This window comes from Tenebrio molitor, chromosome 5 (assembly GCF_963966145.1).
Source record: "Tenebrio molitor chromosome 5, icTenMoli1.1, whole genome shotgun sequence".
Classification (NCBI taxonomy): Eukaryota; Metazoa; Arthropoda; class Insecta; order Coleoptera; family Tenebrionidae; genus Tenebrio; species Tenebrio molitor.
Genome location: NC_091050.1, coordinates 18,447,093 through 18,462,860, shown reverse-complemented (window position 1 = coordinate 18,462,860; position 15,768 = coordinate 18,447,093). Strand labels below are relative to the sequence as shown.

Sequence of the window (15,768 nt, the reverse complement as noted above, 5' to 3'; positions counted from 1 at the left end):
CAATACATAATGTAAAAAAAATCTAGATGACATATCGTAAAAGAGGTACCTAAATCATGTTGTAGAAATTTAAATAGAGAATAAACCTAATGAAAATATATCACTAAAGCTTTGAAATAATAGCTATTTTCAATACAAGTGAGCAAAGTAGTGCCTTTAATCACGAGTTGGGCGTCTGAGCCGAAGGCGAGGACCCCAACCGTACAAGTGATTAAATGCACGTTTGCTCATGCGTGTTGAATGTGATTTTTTTCATGATCATAAAATATAGTCACGGAATCTAAATTTTGGACAGCATTTTTTTGTCACTTTTTGAATTTTGAGTTAATTGCAGTGGTTTGTAATTTGGCGCCCTCTATCCACAAACTCTCAAAACATTCACTTTGCTCACTAGTGAGAAAATATTATTTCCTCACTAGTGATTCAATTGCCATCTTTGTTAACTATTTTCAGTGAGCAAAAACCACTAAAATCCAATGATAATGGAAAAAATATATTATATGTAATATGTATATGTAAAAGTATTTATATTACTATACAAGTGCGGAAAGATCTTTATAACAAAACGCTTTAAAAAAAATTTAAAAGACTATTTTTCAAATCGATGAAAACGGAAAATTGAAAACTATCGGAAAATGTTTCTTTAAAAAAAAAACGAAATTGAGCTGCCCGAGCGCTTTTCAAAAAGATCAACGGTAAGGAAAATATTTCAAATATTTCAATCTCTTGTGGTTTTATTTCCACCACCACTAGTTTCAGAAAAAATCTCTGTTTTATTAATTATTTAATAACAACATTATGCATCTGTTTAAAAAGCGTAATTCTGTCAACAAACATCAATATTTATAGTGCCTCCTTTGGTATAATTTGTACTCTAATTACACGAGTGAGCAGTAATACGAAAAAAATAATACTTACCCTCTAAAGACGGACGTTATTTAATTAAACAGAAATTTTCTCGAATGATTTGTAGCATGTTAATGGACTTAACTTGCTGCACGTTATTACATTTAATTGCTGATCCTAACATTATCCTCAGCGGTAATATAAATCAAGCCGAATCCATTCCACAATTCACAATTTATGTTTCCCACACGAAGACTTTATGCGTGCACAAATTTTCGGTTTCATTGAATTTTTAGAGAAATCAGTGGCCTCTTCATCGTAAAAGTGTGGTCATAAAAGTGGAACTTTTGCAACTATCGAGAGACCATAAACGGTTTATTAAAGCTATTCTCGCTTGCATTGTGTAGGTACAGACTGTAGAATCATAATTCGCCGCCCACCTTTATTTTATGATCGTAAAATATTTGTGATGCGAAACGCAAATACCGGGGGAGAAAAAACGGCGGTGATAAATTTTTATTCGGCCGCAAAACCAAATTATGTTCACCTAAAATATGGATTAATATTCGAGTGGAGTGTTTAAATTAAACATTATTATCGCGTCGATTTTGCTTCAGCTTTTGTGGTTATTATTTATCAGCAAATATGGGGGAATTACAATTAATTGTAGGTGAGCTAGGTCGGCAAGGTCAAGGCCAGATTTATTATTAGAAGAAATTTACACAATTTGCTCTGATTCTCTGTGTTTCTAATGACAAAATTTATAAATGGATTTTATTTTGTCTCAATGAGTTAAACTGCATTCACTAAAGGGTTCATAAAGAACAAAAGGGGGAGGGAGAATTTAAAGTATCCAGTATCCATATAAAAGTTAACTGCATTATTATAACACAATCTTTTTTTATTAAAACTATAAAAAACAACAACAAATCTTGACACCAAAGACTGCGCTATAACCTTGAGACATTTTGGGACAGCCATGGTAATCCCTTCAAGTCAATTTTTTTTTCTAACAAACAAACATAGGTACATTTTCGTTGTGGAATGAAGCAGAAAAAAAAAGATCAGATCCTTAACTACCCATTAACTAATTGAAATAAATGTTAAGAAAAATCTACAAAAATTTCACTAAATAACTAGGCAACCAAACATACAGCCAGTCACCTTGAAGGCTATCTAAAACCTGTATAGTACCCGTGGTGTGTAAAGAAATTCACCATGAAAAAAGAAGACGAAGCAATCTTTTTTTTATTTATTTATTTTTAATCAAGTTAGTTGTTTTCATTGTTAGATCAACATTTTTATCCACTGATTGATTAATTAAGTTTTTTCCGTATCATTCCTCTTTACATATTAATTGCAACGCAAAAACAAGATTCATACATTGTTAAATTGCTAAATTCTTTCAAACACCCTAAATTACTTCTTCGTTATGTGGAGTTTAAACCTTAAGGCCAATTCATGTACATGAAAAGCAAATAACAAACATACAGAGAACTGCAGATTTCTCGAGTAATGTGATATATTTCATAGAAATAAAATTTAAATTACTTTTTAAAAATACACAGATATATTCCACAAAAAATTAGGTATCCTTTTAAAATTCAAATTAGTCTTGAAAGAAAACGTATTTTGCTTCGTCTGTCTGATTCTCAATCTCCGTACCTCGTCCTATGCATGAAAAATATGTCGCAAAATAAATTGAAATAACAAAGATCTTATTGGGAAGTTTCCTTTCACTAGAGCAATATCGATAGAATAATGTGCTCCCGGAACACAACAGTATCATCGAATTTAACGATTTGTCAACCATTTTTCTATCCCGGCAACAGAATATCGTTTTAAATTGTTTATGCAGAACCATATTCTCAATTTCGTTTGAAATATAATATTTTTTATATGTATAAGCGCTAACAAAAATAGAAACTCAATTTTCTGAAGAACTGTAAATTTTTATTTGAGATCCTTATAATCTCCCAACTCAAATGAAAGAGTTAGTCTGGTGAAACTTGAAGTTGCAAAATAACATTTAATGTGGAGAATAAGAGAATTTTATTGTACAAAACGTCGCACAAGACTTTTGACTTCCCAGCTGTAAAACGTTATTTTCTTTTACTCCTTGGCATGTGCTAACACGTGTGTAGCACATTTCCGTTGGAAAATGTTTCGTAATACGTTCCGTCTCTCCACATTACGTTTCAACAATGCAGTCGCACATTTTCTTATTTTGCATTTTGGTCTGACCTACATTTTACAGTTCTAAAAGCTCCACTCCGGCTTACAATTATTCCAACGCTGCACCTCCAGTTCATTATTGACTCATCAGCATCACCACCGTTAATTAACAAAATACTTGTAAACCTGTTAAGCATGACTTCAGCAAAGCAGACAGTTTAAAATCAGGTCGAGGATCTACTCCAGGAGTTATTAAAAATAGTGTCAGGTTTTGGTTTAACGGTTATCCCCCTTGAAATGTTTTCCTGGCTGAGGACATATTTCGCCACTAAAAGGACGTATTAAGTCAAAAACACACCAGTGGAGGAGCTTCATAAACATTTCCACTTTGCATATTTATGAAGGAATTAAGTGTGTAAAATAAGGACCGTCGTAAATTTTATCAGGAGTCATGTGTCACGGTTTGTAATTCAATTCCATCTCGGCAGGAGAAACTGGGAGGGAAATATTTTCTTTTCGCGCGAAAAACAGAAAAATATCCATTTCGGATTGGAGCGAGGCGGCGAAATCGGTTTAGAATTTAGAAGAAATCCCAACGCTACATGTACTTAGCCAGGTTTTAAAATTCGGGGATTATCGTCGAATGCTCCGTGAAAAATTCCGGGATTTAAATATGCAAAACGTGTCCCGCCACAAATATGAATCTGGAATGTGTGTGTTTATGCGGAAATGTCGCACATTTGAAATAAGTTCACGGGAGTGTGATGCATGTATTGCAAATGTGTAGTCGTTTGCAAAATAAATGAGGCTTATGGAGAACGACTTCTGCCACGATTTAGCATACATTTGCTCGGTATTGCACAGGAAGGAGCAAAATCCGAAGCAGAATGTCTGAGCGAAAATTGATATTTATGAAAGAAGTGGGCAGTTTGGGTGATGTAGACTGGCAGAAAGAGAAAGCGTGAAAAGAGATAAATAATGACGCCTGAAATAAATAAGAGATCATATCAAAAGTGAAGTATTTTATCGTTTCCGCAGTTTTTCATGATAAATGTTCAAATTCATGCCAATATTTTCAATTTTTGGTATTCGATCATTCACAATCCATTTAAAATTACAACGAAGATATATACGAGGACATATTCTGTCTACAACTAGATACTATCACACTAGTGAGGTAATGAATTCATTACCAAACTTATTCAATCAATCAAATTAAATTATTAGAATTTAAATGACTCAAAAAACATTAATTACGCCCCAAAATAACATTAAAAAATTAGTAATTACATATTTTCTGCATTTAGACAAATTGATGCTAGACGAGGTTACCTATGACAAATTTTTCATAAGAATTTCCAATTTCTTATTGCTAATATTAATTGAAGCTTTCGGGTTTCGTATCTCCCACTTTTTGTCGATCTGTTATGAAGCACTTACCAACCTTGTAGCGTAATGTACTGTTACATACTCCTAAGCCCTCTTTCAAATTTGAAACAAAGTTCTGCTCAACCTAATAATTTAAAAATAATCTGTTTGCCATATTTTGTCTTTATTATCATTTTTTAAATGTTGCTAGACTTATAAACAATTATTCAAATAAAACACAAATAATGTGTTCTTAAACTGCTTCAACTGACAACTAGAACAAATTTTCCTTGAATTTAGTAAAAACTGTTAAATCTCTTAGTTTCTCTCTATTTCCCAATTTCCATTTCCTCTTTGCGCAATTGTTTACTAACGCCCAACCAATCTTGTTGTGACAATTTGATTACATCTTTTGTTGTTGTTTGAACAGTTTGGTCCGGGAGGTGATGTCCGTCAATGTTAACATGCGCGTCGGTATCCACACCGGACGCGTCCATTGCGGAGTATTGGGACTCCGGAAGTGGCAATTCGACGTATGGTCAAACGACGTCACTTTGGCCAATCACATGGAAAGCGGTGGCATTCCGGGGTGAGTATTCTTTCAGATCGGTCAGACCAAACAAAATTCAATATGTACAAGCGAACCCCTCACGTTTCTTCTTCCAGACGTGTTCACATTACCGAAGAAACACTGAAATGCTTGGGGAACGATTACGTCGTCGAGCCAGGAAACGGCGGAGACCGCAACTCTTATCTCAAGGATCATAACATCGACACTTATTTAATAGTGGCCCCGTCGTATAGAGGGGTGAGTCAAGGACGCAAACAAATAAAGTAAATTTGGAAAGTTTCAAGACTGGAAAATATTCTTGCGCCAGCATTAAAAAAGTTGTTTTTAAATCACAGTATGCGTCTTAAGTGGATAATTTTTTCATAGCTACTTCATTTAGTGTCAATACATAACGTCCAACTTCATAGCATTCATTTCAATGTTATATTATGTAACGACATACTTCATCGCACTAGTGTGGTAAATTGACACTTTACTGCACTACTGCTGTAAAATGCCATGCAAGGTGAAATGTTTGTACTTTTGTCGTTTATTATTATAACTATAATAAAAACACACAAATCTACTTTTACATGAAATCCAAATAATAATCTTGATTTCATTTTGTTATTTTTATTTATTTGATTTTCTTTAAATCTTATTGCTCTCCGTCAGTCTACTTTTTGATCATCTGCTGTGATTAATTTTTTTGTTGCGTATTATTTTAATTATGTGCAGCAACGTGGTAAATAACAATTGTATTATACTAGTCAACAATTGATAATCATCGAGTTAATTAAAGCGCTTTGGAAAATTTATGGGAATTAATCGGATCAGATATCGAGTCTATAAACAGATATTGCTAAAATTTCTGGTAGTATCGTATCAAAGCAAAGGTAAACAAGCTTCAATATTTAAATTTGCAAGAATTATGTCAAGTTAAATTGTTAAAAATAGTTAAAAATAAGACCAGAAACTGTAAATTTGCAAGTGCGAGCACGGTTTGTGGTCCGAGGCGTTAGCCGAGGACCCACAAATGTAAATTAATATAATTAAATATCAAAATACACTAAGACTTACTTGATTTTTGAATTTGAAATTTTAATCATTTTTCGTAATGGCCCATGTTGCTAATGGAAAAAACATAAATTCCCTATCCGGTAATACATATTTTAATAAAAATTTTTTTTTTTTGCTTTAAAAAATTGTCGGCCGAAAAAGTGTTGTGTATCACACGGCTAAAAACTGTCATTTTGCCATTGTGAGCACGGTTTGTGGTTCGGGGCGTCAGCCGAATGCATTTTGCAAGTGTGAGCACAGTTCGTAGTTCGAGGCGTTAGCCGAGTGCTCCCACTTGCAAAATAACAGTTTCTGGGCTTGTGATACAAATAACTATTAATGCACTTGATATTTTCTTTATTTAAAATTACAAACCTGACCTTATGACGAAGCATTTTGTTTTGTTGAAGAATGAGGTTGCTTTTTAAAAGGAGTAAATAATTCTAAAGAATTTAAAAATAACTTTTTTATGCATTGGAATCATGAAAATACCGACAATAAAAATATAAAGAACATATTCTCTGATGGATGGTTTTTTATCAGTTCGTAGGAAGATATTTATTTTTCGAATATTTGTTAAATACATTTCTCAGCAGAAACCAACTTCGGCGAAGTTTTTCTGAAAGCTAATTTGCCTTTCCAATACACACACGCCGTAAACAACTTTTCCCTCAACTTAATTGGCAAGTTTGGAAGTTTTGATTTATAAAATATTATTGCGACAGTTGGTTTACTGGAGCATTGAACAATTTGTAAAGCTGTAACTGTGAGTGATTGACGGTATAATTGGAGGTTCTTTTAGGGATCGACGCCGTACCAAAATCATTCGATGAATGGAAACATTTCCAAGGAGATGAGGGTCATGGGGCACGGATCCCAACACGGAAAGCATTCAACCAAGTGAGTAGTTTTACACAAAATAGGTTTCAAAATACATGACCGGCGTATATACTTGGCGTGGACGTCGATTTGTTATCGATTTGGGCTGTTATGTGCCTTAAGGACCTCCGGCTTTAGCCTCGACTTAAGGATCCCAAGATTAATGTCTTTCACGAAACTTGAAAAAGAAAGAAATTTCATTTACTGAAAAACTGTTTTTGACACCACTCACAAAATATACAGAGCGAGATTGTAAGTGATTTCCTGCCTGAATACCACACCATGGGTGTGGTATGTATGCGGCACACGCAAATTAAATATTAATTCTCGATGCAAATTATCAATTAATTCCAAATATTAATTGAAATCAAAGTTCTAAGCAGGAATTCTTGCGGCTGGCGTAGCTTTGATCAAAACCAATCGAACCAATAAAGAACAACTTTGATGAAAATTTGTTCCGATTCTGTCGAGGACGTGTCAGGTCAAACCTTACAAAGGTGAATTTAATAAGTTCACTTTTTGCATAAATTCCAATTCCTGTTGAATATTATTATCTCCGGTATTCGTCAAAGCTACGTGGGCTTCAAATTTGTATTGAGTATCCTGTCGATAATTAAGGACATTTTTAATTCCACTTGTACTTTGTTATTAATTCAATTAGAACGTTTTTAATTTAATTACGAACATGTTGACTTGACTAGAATTGAGCATCGATTCGATGATAACCGGATCAAAACTACCCCACCCCGGAGACCAGATCCGGACTGCAAAATAATCATTGAAAATTTCCGTTTAAATATTCATAACGAGGGTCTTTACGAATTATCAAAACGCTCCACCCTCGTCAGAACCCATCCTTTAATTAGTCCGCTATTCCAGACTGGGTTTCAGCGAACCTCCTGAAAGGGAGAAAAATCCAGAAGATGAAGTGAACGAGTATTTGATGAGGGCCATTGACGCTCGCAGCATAGACAGATTAAGGACTGAACATTGCCGGACGCTGCTTCTCCATTTCCGTGATCCAGTCAAGGAGGCCAAAGTTCGTATATTTTTCCTTAATTTTCTACGTTTCTTACGCCGGCTTTTTGCAGTACGTTTTGGAAAAGGACAGAATGCTCACGCTCTACTTCTTCTGCTCGACCTTCTGTTTCACTGCGATTTTTTTAGTGCAGGTCGTCGTAATGAGAGGGTAAGTGGGTTAAAGTTGGGGAAGGGTAAACAAAATTGAGGCAAAGCTGGGATGTTACATTTTTAAATCGAAATCTTTCCCCAAAGATTCTCTTCTGCGCTTAGATTACATTTTTTTGCGTAACCCATTAGCGTTCAATATTCGTAACATAATTCTCATCTTTACTTCATCGTGACTCGAATTGTTTCAATCGCATGAAAAACAGGCAGAAATTATAGTAAAAAATATTTAGATATAATAATTACTCGTAAAATGTTTACATTAACACGCTATACTAAGGACAACGTAACATTTTATCTGCCCCGCCCATTTCATTTTCTTAGTTACCAATCAAATAGGTTGTTAAGACGATCTGATTTACACAGTAAAAATTTCTGACATTCGAATTGTCTTAATGATATTTTATTTTTTAGAACCTAAAACAATAATTGTGGACTTGACAGCAAAATTCTAACCTTAATTTTTTTACGTGGCAAATGTGATGAAAAGTTGTACAGATTGAATCTGGCTTTGATTCTGATTGGTCAATTTTAGTGGGCGGAGCAGATAAAAAGTTATAACGGCAATACTATAGTAATATTTGAGTTTATTAAATATGTTACAATGAATCAACAATGACACAAAAAAACTGACACATTGATCCGGAACATTCTGACGGGAACACTTCAAATTTTTAATTAATATAGCCCGTGTAAAAATTGGAGAAAAATGTTAATAACATGAAATGTAATAGTTATTTACATTAGAGTACGGGAGGTGAATTTTCCGGCACGACAACTAAGTTTCGGGCACGATGGCGTAGTCGAGTGCCTGATTAGTTGGAGCGCCGGAAACTAATGTTTAATAACCGCCATAAACCCCAACACCTCGCTTTGTTCTAATGTTGGTCGAGTTTATGAAACGTAACAATTCAAACGGGTCTGTTTTGAGGCAGTTTTTGTACAAACCAAATCTACCTAATCTAAGTGAGTTTGTGTCATCTCCGTAATTGCTCCGTTATTATCGTTTTATCAAACAAAAGGCGTCGTTATCCTTGCAATCGCCAGGACTGCAGCTTCCATATGAAGTGTGGAGGCGGCGCAGGACGAAAAGAATAAAGGAAAAGAACAAGGAAAGGCAGAACACTAAGAATTTGGGACAAGTAAGAAAACAGCAAGGTCACCTGATGTAGAGAAGAAAGCAGGCAGGGAAATGGAAATGAAAGTAGAAATAAAGGAGAAAATAAAGGAGCTGCGAAAAGAGAATCAAGAAGTCAAAAGACAAATAGAACGACTAACGGAAGAATTTAAGAATAAAGAATAAGAAAAACAACATGTCTAAGAGAGTAGCACGGCTGGAAAGAAAAATGGAAAATGAATAAAGGAGAATAAGAAAAAATAGCACAGTGCTAACAGGATGGAGAGGTGAAGGAAAGAGCAAGCAGCAGATCAAAGAGGACATAGAAAATTTTATATAAAAAATGAAGAAGCTAAAGTCATAGATTGCTACAACATAAACAAGGATGAAGTACTAGTGTAAATGGAAAATGGAAGAGTGGAGTGAGAAGTAAAAAGTGATGAAACCAAAAGGAAAACTGAGAGAAAAGAAGGAAACAGAGAAGGCAACGCCAACGACCTTACAAAACAAGAACGAATAAAGTAAAAGTGGGATATAGGAAAATTACAGTAGAGATGGAATGAAGAGAGGGGGAGATTCGAGATTTTTCAGCAGGAGGAGGAATAGGGGATGGAGACAACGGAAATGGAAAAAGGAGAAAGAAAAAGGTAGATGGACAGAGAAAATGGGAACCGGAAAAGAAGTGCAAAGGGGAACATAAGAGGGAAGATAAGGAGCGGAGGGCACAAGCAAAAAAGTTAACGAAAACGGCAAAAGTGAGGGTATTATATTGGAATGTAGCGGGTCCAAGAAAAAAAAACAAGAATTTTGGGACTACGTGAGAGAATTTGAAATAGTGGATCTGACATAACCTAAAAAATAATTTTGTGTGTTTTTGCACAAAATGTCTTTATTGAGCAGGTTGGCTGAAGAGTACTCTAGGTTTGTAATCCAATGGTACAGGTTTAATCTTCTGGACCATGCTTCTTAAAATAGACTTTATTAGTGACGCTGTTGTCAATTCAATATCGAGACGTAAACTGGTAAAGTTAGAAACCGTAGGGAAATTCAAATACTACCCGTTACGCCGAATTGGTAGTACAAATGCGCCCCGCTACTAAATGTTTTTTCTCTTAATTTGGTTATGTTTCAATAGTACTGACTGACATTTGTCGTTCGTTCTTGCGTGTGTCTAAAGTAACAGAAAAAAATAAAAACTCGTTCTAAGCCAACTCCAAGTGAAAATTTTAATAGTCACCCGTTATTAAACCCCACAAAACCTAATTCCCTGAAATTAACATGAGAAGGTATTTCCTGTTTTATTGATGGTGCACCACTTTTTAAACATTTCAACAAATCTAGTCCCATCTGCTTCGTTATCTTTTTGTAATAACACCTGTTGAGTTAAACCAGAGTTTGTCTTTTCTCATATTTGCAAAGTGATTCCTCGCGTTTACACATCATGAAACTGTTTCTTAGTGTATCACTTTACTAGCAATGAAGCAATGTTTTCAAAGAGAAATACAGGATTATCTTGAAAACTGGAAACGTACGTAATATCGAGAGCGACACATATACTGACAAGTTCAGTAGCAGAACTTCATCTCGCATGACCTCTTGCAAATTATTTTTGGAAAGAGGTGTTGGATGATGTTACTTTAAAGTACATATTTTAAATTCCGATACCAGAATTTTTGGATTTTGCCTCATATTATTAAAATAATTGCACTGGCAAAAGTGATCAAAAAATGAAAATCATTTTAAATAAGTATTAAAATGCTGTAAGAAAACATTTAGGGGAACTTCTCCCGGCGCATGCACCATTTTTGCAATGATTAAATTATCACTTGTAAGTTGACAACGAAATACATTTGCATCGTTCAATAAAATGCAGTTTCTACATCTCATCTATGCACAACAAACCTATTGAAATATTTGCGTAAAATAATTTCCGGCGCATTTGCAACTCAGTTAAATTTTAACATCTATTTCTGGTACGTGTCGTAGAGAAACTTGGAATTTTCTCAGTTCCTTATATTGAAATGTTCGTTTTTACGAATAGTATCCATAAATTGAAAATCCAAATTTCCTGAATGTCGCTAACATTAATCTCCAAGATATCTGTTAATTCAACTGCGGGAATCTAGCTTTTTTATTTTTTTAAATTACGAAGAATGCAACTAAAAGAATTAATGTCTATAGAAACAACTAAAATGTTATTGGACGACAATGGGTCAATGATATTGTTATTCGCGTATTTATATCTAAGGTGATTCACGAGTAATAAATAAGCCCGACGGAATTGAAAATGCAACCTACAATACTTTTGGAACGTAAGGCCGGATATGGACGCGGTATCCAGCTTTACCTTCCAAATGTATTGTGTGTTGCATTTTCAGGCTCATTATTACTCGTGAATCACCTTGTATTATCGAACCGCTTTATTAAACAATAATAATAAAATAATATTGTTTCATGTTATCATGTAGTTTCTTAAGTAGTTTGATTTATTTTCAGGAATGATACAGCATATTTATGCTCAATCCCAATAATGTTTCTTCTAGTCCTCATTCCTGTAATCGTTTACATGGAAAACGTTAATTTAGAGGTCTGTTCCCAAATGAAGTTATTAAATGTCCAGTCTAACGATTTGTGTGTATTTCAGAATGTCCACTTGAAAGTGTTTGCTGTTTCAAAATTTATACATAAGAACAGGAACGTTGCTCAAATCTTTTCTTGCATAATGGCTGTTTGTATATATGGTTTAGTTATGTTACATTCGGTGAGTAAACATTTCTGCCGCAATTATTAAACTCTTAGGGCCACTTTACAGAAGCGAAATTAAGTTAATCGTAATCAAATGCGAGATTAACTGAACACGTGATCAGATTGAACCAATCAACCAAAGTTTCGGATTCATGGGGTAATCGCGCATTAAAATTTAATTCGAATTAAATATTTAATTCTCTTTCTATAAACTGGCCCTTAATGTAGTACACAGTAGGGAAAACTTTTCAGGTCATAATTTAAAAAAAAAAACCATATTTACCTCAACTTTTATTATTTTGTATTATGTGAAAGAAAATAATCCAAGTGGTCCGCCTGGTCATCTGATTCGTGCCTTATTGAGATCATGAAGATGCTACATAAATCTTGCTATATTTTTTTGCTTTATTCAATTACACTGCCAATTGTTTTTGGGCAATATTTTTTTTGTTTCAGATGTCTCTTCCTTTTGAAGTTCAGTGTCTCAGCTCGGGCATCGTCGACAGCAACTGTACGAATTTCACTGTTTATTCGCTGAATAACGAAAACAAAGACTGCAAGCCTTTTTTCTTGATAGATGTGAGTTAAATCGAGCTTTCCCACAGTTTATCACCTTTCGGCACGTTTTATTTTCCTGTTCCAGTATCTCCTCCTGCTCGTCTTAATCTCGATGATAGCGTGCGCCGTTTATCAAGTCCTTATCTCGCTCTTCAAGACAATCATTCTGTTAGGTGGGATGGCTGGATTTATCGCCGCTTACATGACATACACCAAAGAAGTGAACGCGATACAGAAGTTTCTGTGCGCACCGAGACCAAGGTAGGGGTGGCGACGACCCCGACGTCGTCGCTTTAATAAAACGAGACGTCATAAAACGAACGACCCAAACTGAGCCATCAACATAATCAAGTAGCCCATCCGCACCCCATTAAACATATTGCATTGACTGGCTTTCCCCTTTCATTAGGTAATTTTCTTAATGCGGTCTGTTTTCAGCGAGACGACTCTGACACAACAATACGTCAACATCGTGATATTGGTCGGCTTCGTGATAGCTCTAATATTACACGGACAGCAAACAGAGGCCACTTATAGATTGGATTTCGTTTGGAAATTACAAGCCACAGGTAGGTAAACAAATTTTACGAGCTTCGACCGTCGGATAACAAAGACGTATTGTTCGGGGCAACGTGACCGGACTACATCATTATGATTATTTGCCCCTCTCTCGTTTTACCACTTATGTAAGTTCCATTTTCAAGCAGGAAAAAAAATAACGAACGAACAAACACGTTACGTCGCCGTTTTCTAATTGGATGTGTAATTGGAGTGGAGGGTGGTGGCCGTGGTTTCTAATGAAATTGAACCTGCGGGATAAGCCAACAGGAAAAAATTACACACGTGCATGTACATCGTTACGAGTCTATTACTTTGAGGCGTGGAGTAGTTTAACCTGAGCTGGAACTGCGAGAATGGTTTACAAAGTTTTTTCTTACAAACCGCCTATTTCGCATTAATTTAAGCCGACAGACTAATTTCAACAACCACCGGAGTGCCTACATCGCCCCAACAACTTTCCAAGAAATGCTCTTTCTTACAAAGAACACTCTGGTGCTACTTATTGTCAGTCTGTTTCAAATATTATTTTAATTATTTACGATTTTTGAACAACACAGGTTTCTCTGTTCAAGTCACACAGAAAACAGAGTTCCTTAAACTTATTTATTTAATACACTTAAAAACTAAATATTTCCCGGCGCATCCACCAATTTTGTACTTTAAGTCCATAAATTGTACAGCGTAAAAGATAAAAGTATATGGGATTTTTTAAAATTATATTTGCGATCAAAATTGTATTATACAAGGTTGTCACCAGAGACTTCCTATGAAAATTTCGTTATATGCAACCCGAAATACAAGAAACCCATAGAAATTGATATTTTGTTTAATTTGAAATAAGTTAGCAATCCAAGTAGCTTGGCGAATAAGATTAATTATGACACTTCTCTTTATTGAGATTATGAGGAAAAGTTTGTACAACAAACATGGATGTTGCCTGTTTGGAAATCAACGTCTATAAATAAATGCAGCTTGCGCACCATTTTTTTTACATTCTCCATATATGACTATCATATATGATGTTTTCATTTTTTGTGCACATTATGAAAAAAGTCTTGAAAAATTATGATTAGTTAAAAATGTGAAAACTGACATGACAGATAATACTGACAAGTTAGGCGATAAGGGCCAGCAATCGTTCATTTAAGTATTACTTTTTATAAATTTAGGAAGCTAGAAACTAGAAATTTTCATCGGAAGTCTCTTGTGAATAACTCTGTACAGGGCAGTTGTTTCACGAATGATAATTAATAATGAGCCCGACGGAATTGAAAATGCAACCCACTATACATTTCCAAAGAAAACCGGAATGTTTTAATTTCAATATCCAGCTTTTCATTGGAAATGTATTGTGGGTTACGTTTTCGATTCCGTCGAGCTCATAATCACTCGTGAAATACCCTGTATACTGTTTTCGAAAAACGCGTAGTTCAGTAAGCAACAAGAATACTAGAACATTATACACAGTACGAAGGTAGTTCACTATTTATTATCCGACATAAAAGCAAAAAACAAATAGAATATCAACGCTTTTGTGCTTAAGAAAATGTTTGTTTACTTTCGTCTCGTCACGCATTTATCTCCATCATCACTGCTTTGTCGTTCGGAAAAATCTAATGAGGGTGCTCCTTCTTTGGGAATAAATATTAATCGCTGAAACTCTAGTAATGGATAAACTGTGCCGATTCTAACCCAAAATCCCATGTAATTTCTTATGGAGATACATTTTGAAATTCAAGATCATTCGGCGATTATATGTTTGGGAAGATCGATTCAATGTTTTAACTTCATCCTTACAAATAACGACCCCTGTGAGCAAAATTGAGCACAATACCTCCCTGTTACATTTTCATCACGAGACAAATAGTCAATCAATTCAAAAGTCAGACGATGTGGATGAACGAACTTGTTGAAACAACGATGAACCCTTGTGGCTTTTGAAATTTTAATGCTGGTCAAAATAATAATTTCAAATCCTTCGAGAAATTCATCTAATGGTTAGTGAAATGTGCCTCAAGGGTCAGTTGTACTACCTAATTTATTATGTAAAACTCTGTTCTAAATCTTACAATGCGACTCGTCTGTCACAACGAGAATGAAATGTTCAGCGTCTCGTGTGTTCACAAAATTCTTTACCAAGTAATATCTTCTTAACTACTTCATACAAAGATTCTCCTTATACTTCACTCATCCTCTTTAACAAAGGTATTTTATTACGGGCCGGGTCTCAGTTTTATATTAAAGAAAACTGGAACAATCGCTTTCGTTGTCTCTGTAAAATACATTGCAACTAATTTAAACTATTTCTTTGTGCATCTGCAATTTTTGCACAACTGAATTGGTTATCAATTGCATTATAAGCACTATTGCGCTTTTTAAATGAATCAATTAAATTTTAAAGTTCGTAGGTAGGTAGTAGATCGACAAACATCTATAATGCATTCATTTTTGTAATGACGAACTAACTGCAACTTTTTTTTTGTTAGATTTTTTTACAAAATAAATGAAAATTAGACAGTTGGCAATTATTTAAATTGTCAAATTTTTGTCACTGCCAAAATTAATGAATTTCCAAAACGGAGTAAAGCATCAAGCAAGCAGACATTTTAAAGGCTTTCAATAAAATAAAAGGAATTACTCATGGAGATAATGAAAACGCAAGTACGAAAAGTACAAAATTGTAGAAGCAGTGACGGATGTTTTTTCGGTAAATTCTAATATA

The 15,768-nt window shown here is 34.7% G+C and overlaps 1 protein-coding gene across 5 annotated transcripts in view; it reads left to right on the top strand.

Annotated features, from left to right (window-relative positions):
* Nucleotides 1–15,768, top strand: part of LOC138130067 (adenylate cyclase type 6) — a 366,957-nt gene that overhangs the window by 339,669 nt on the left and 11,520 nt on the right. For all 5 annotated transcript variants that reach the window (XM_069046426.1, XM_069046421.1, XM_069046422.1 and 2 more), the window contains 10 exons: nucleotides 4,820–4,978; nucleotides 5,056–5,197; nucleotides 6,801–6,898; nucleotides 7,757–7,916; nucleotides 7,969–8,066; nucleotides 11,679–11,769; nucleotides 11,827–11,943; nucleotides 12,384–12,506; nucleotides 12,571–12,746; nucleotides 12,924–13,054. In XM_069046426.1, the coding sequence (XP_068902527.1) occupies nucleotides 4,820–4,978; nucleotides 5,056–5,197; nucleotides 6,801–6,898; nucleotides 7,757–7,916; nucleotides 7,969–8,066; nucleotides 11,679–11,769; nucleotides 11,827–11,943; nucleotides 12,384–12,506; nucleotides 12,571–12,746; nucleotides 12,924–13,054 (1,295 nt within the window). The remainder of the gene's footprint in view (nucleotides 1–4,819; nucleotides 4,979–5,055; nucleotides 5,198–6,800; nucleotides 6,899–7,756; nucleotides 7,917–7,968; nucleotides 8,067–11,678; nucleotides 11,770–11,826; nucleotides 11,944–12,383; nucleotides 12,507–12,570; nucleotides 12,747–12,923; nucleotides 13,055–15,768) is intronic.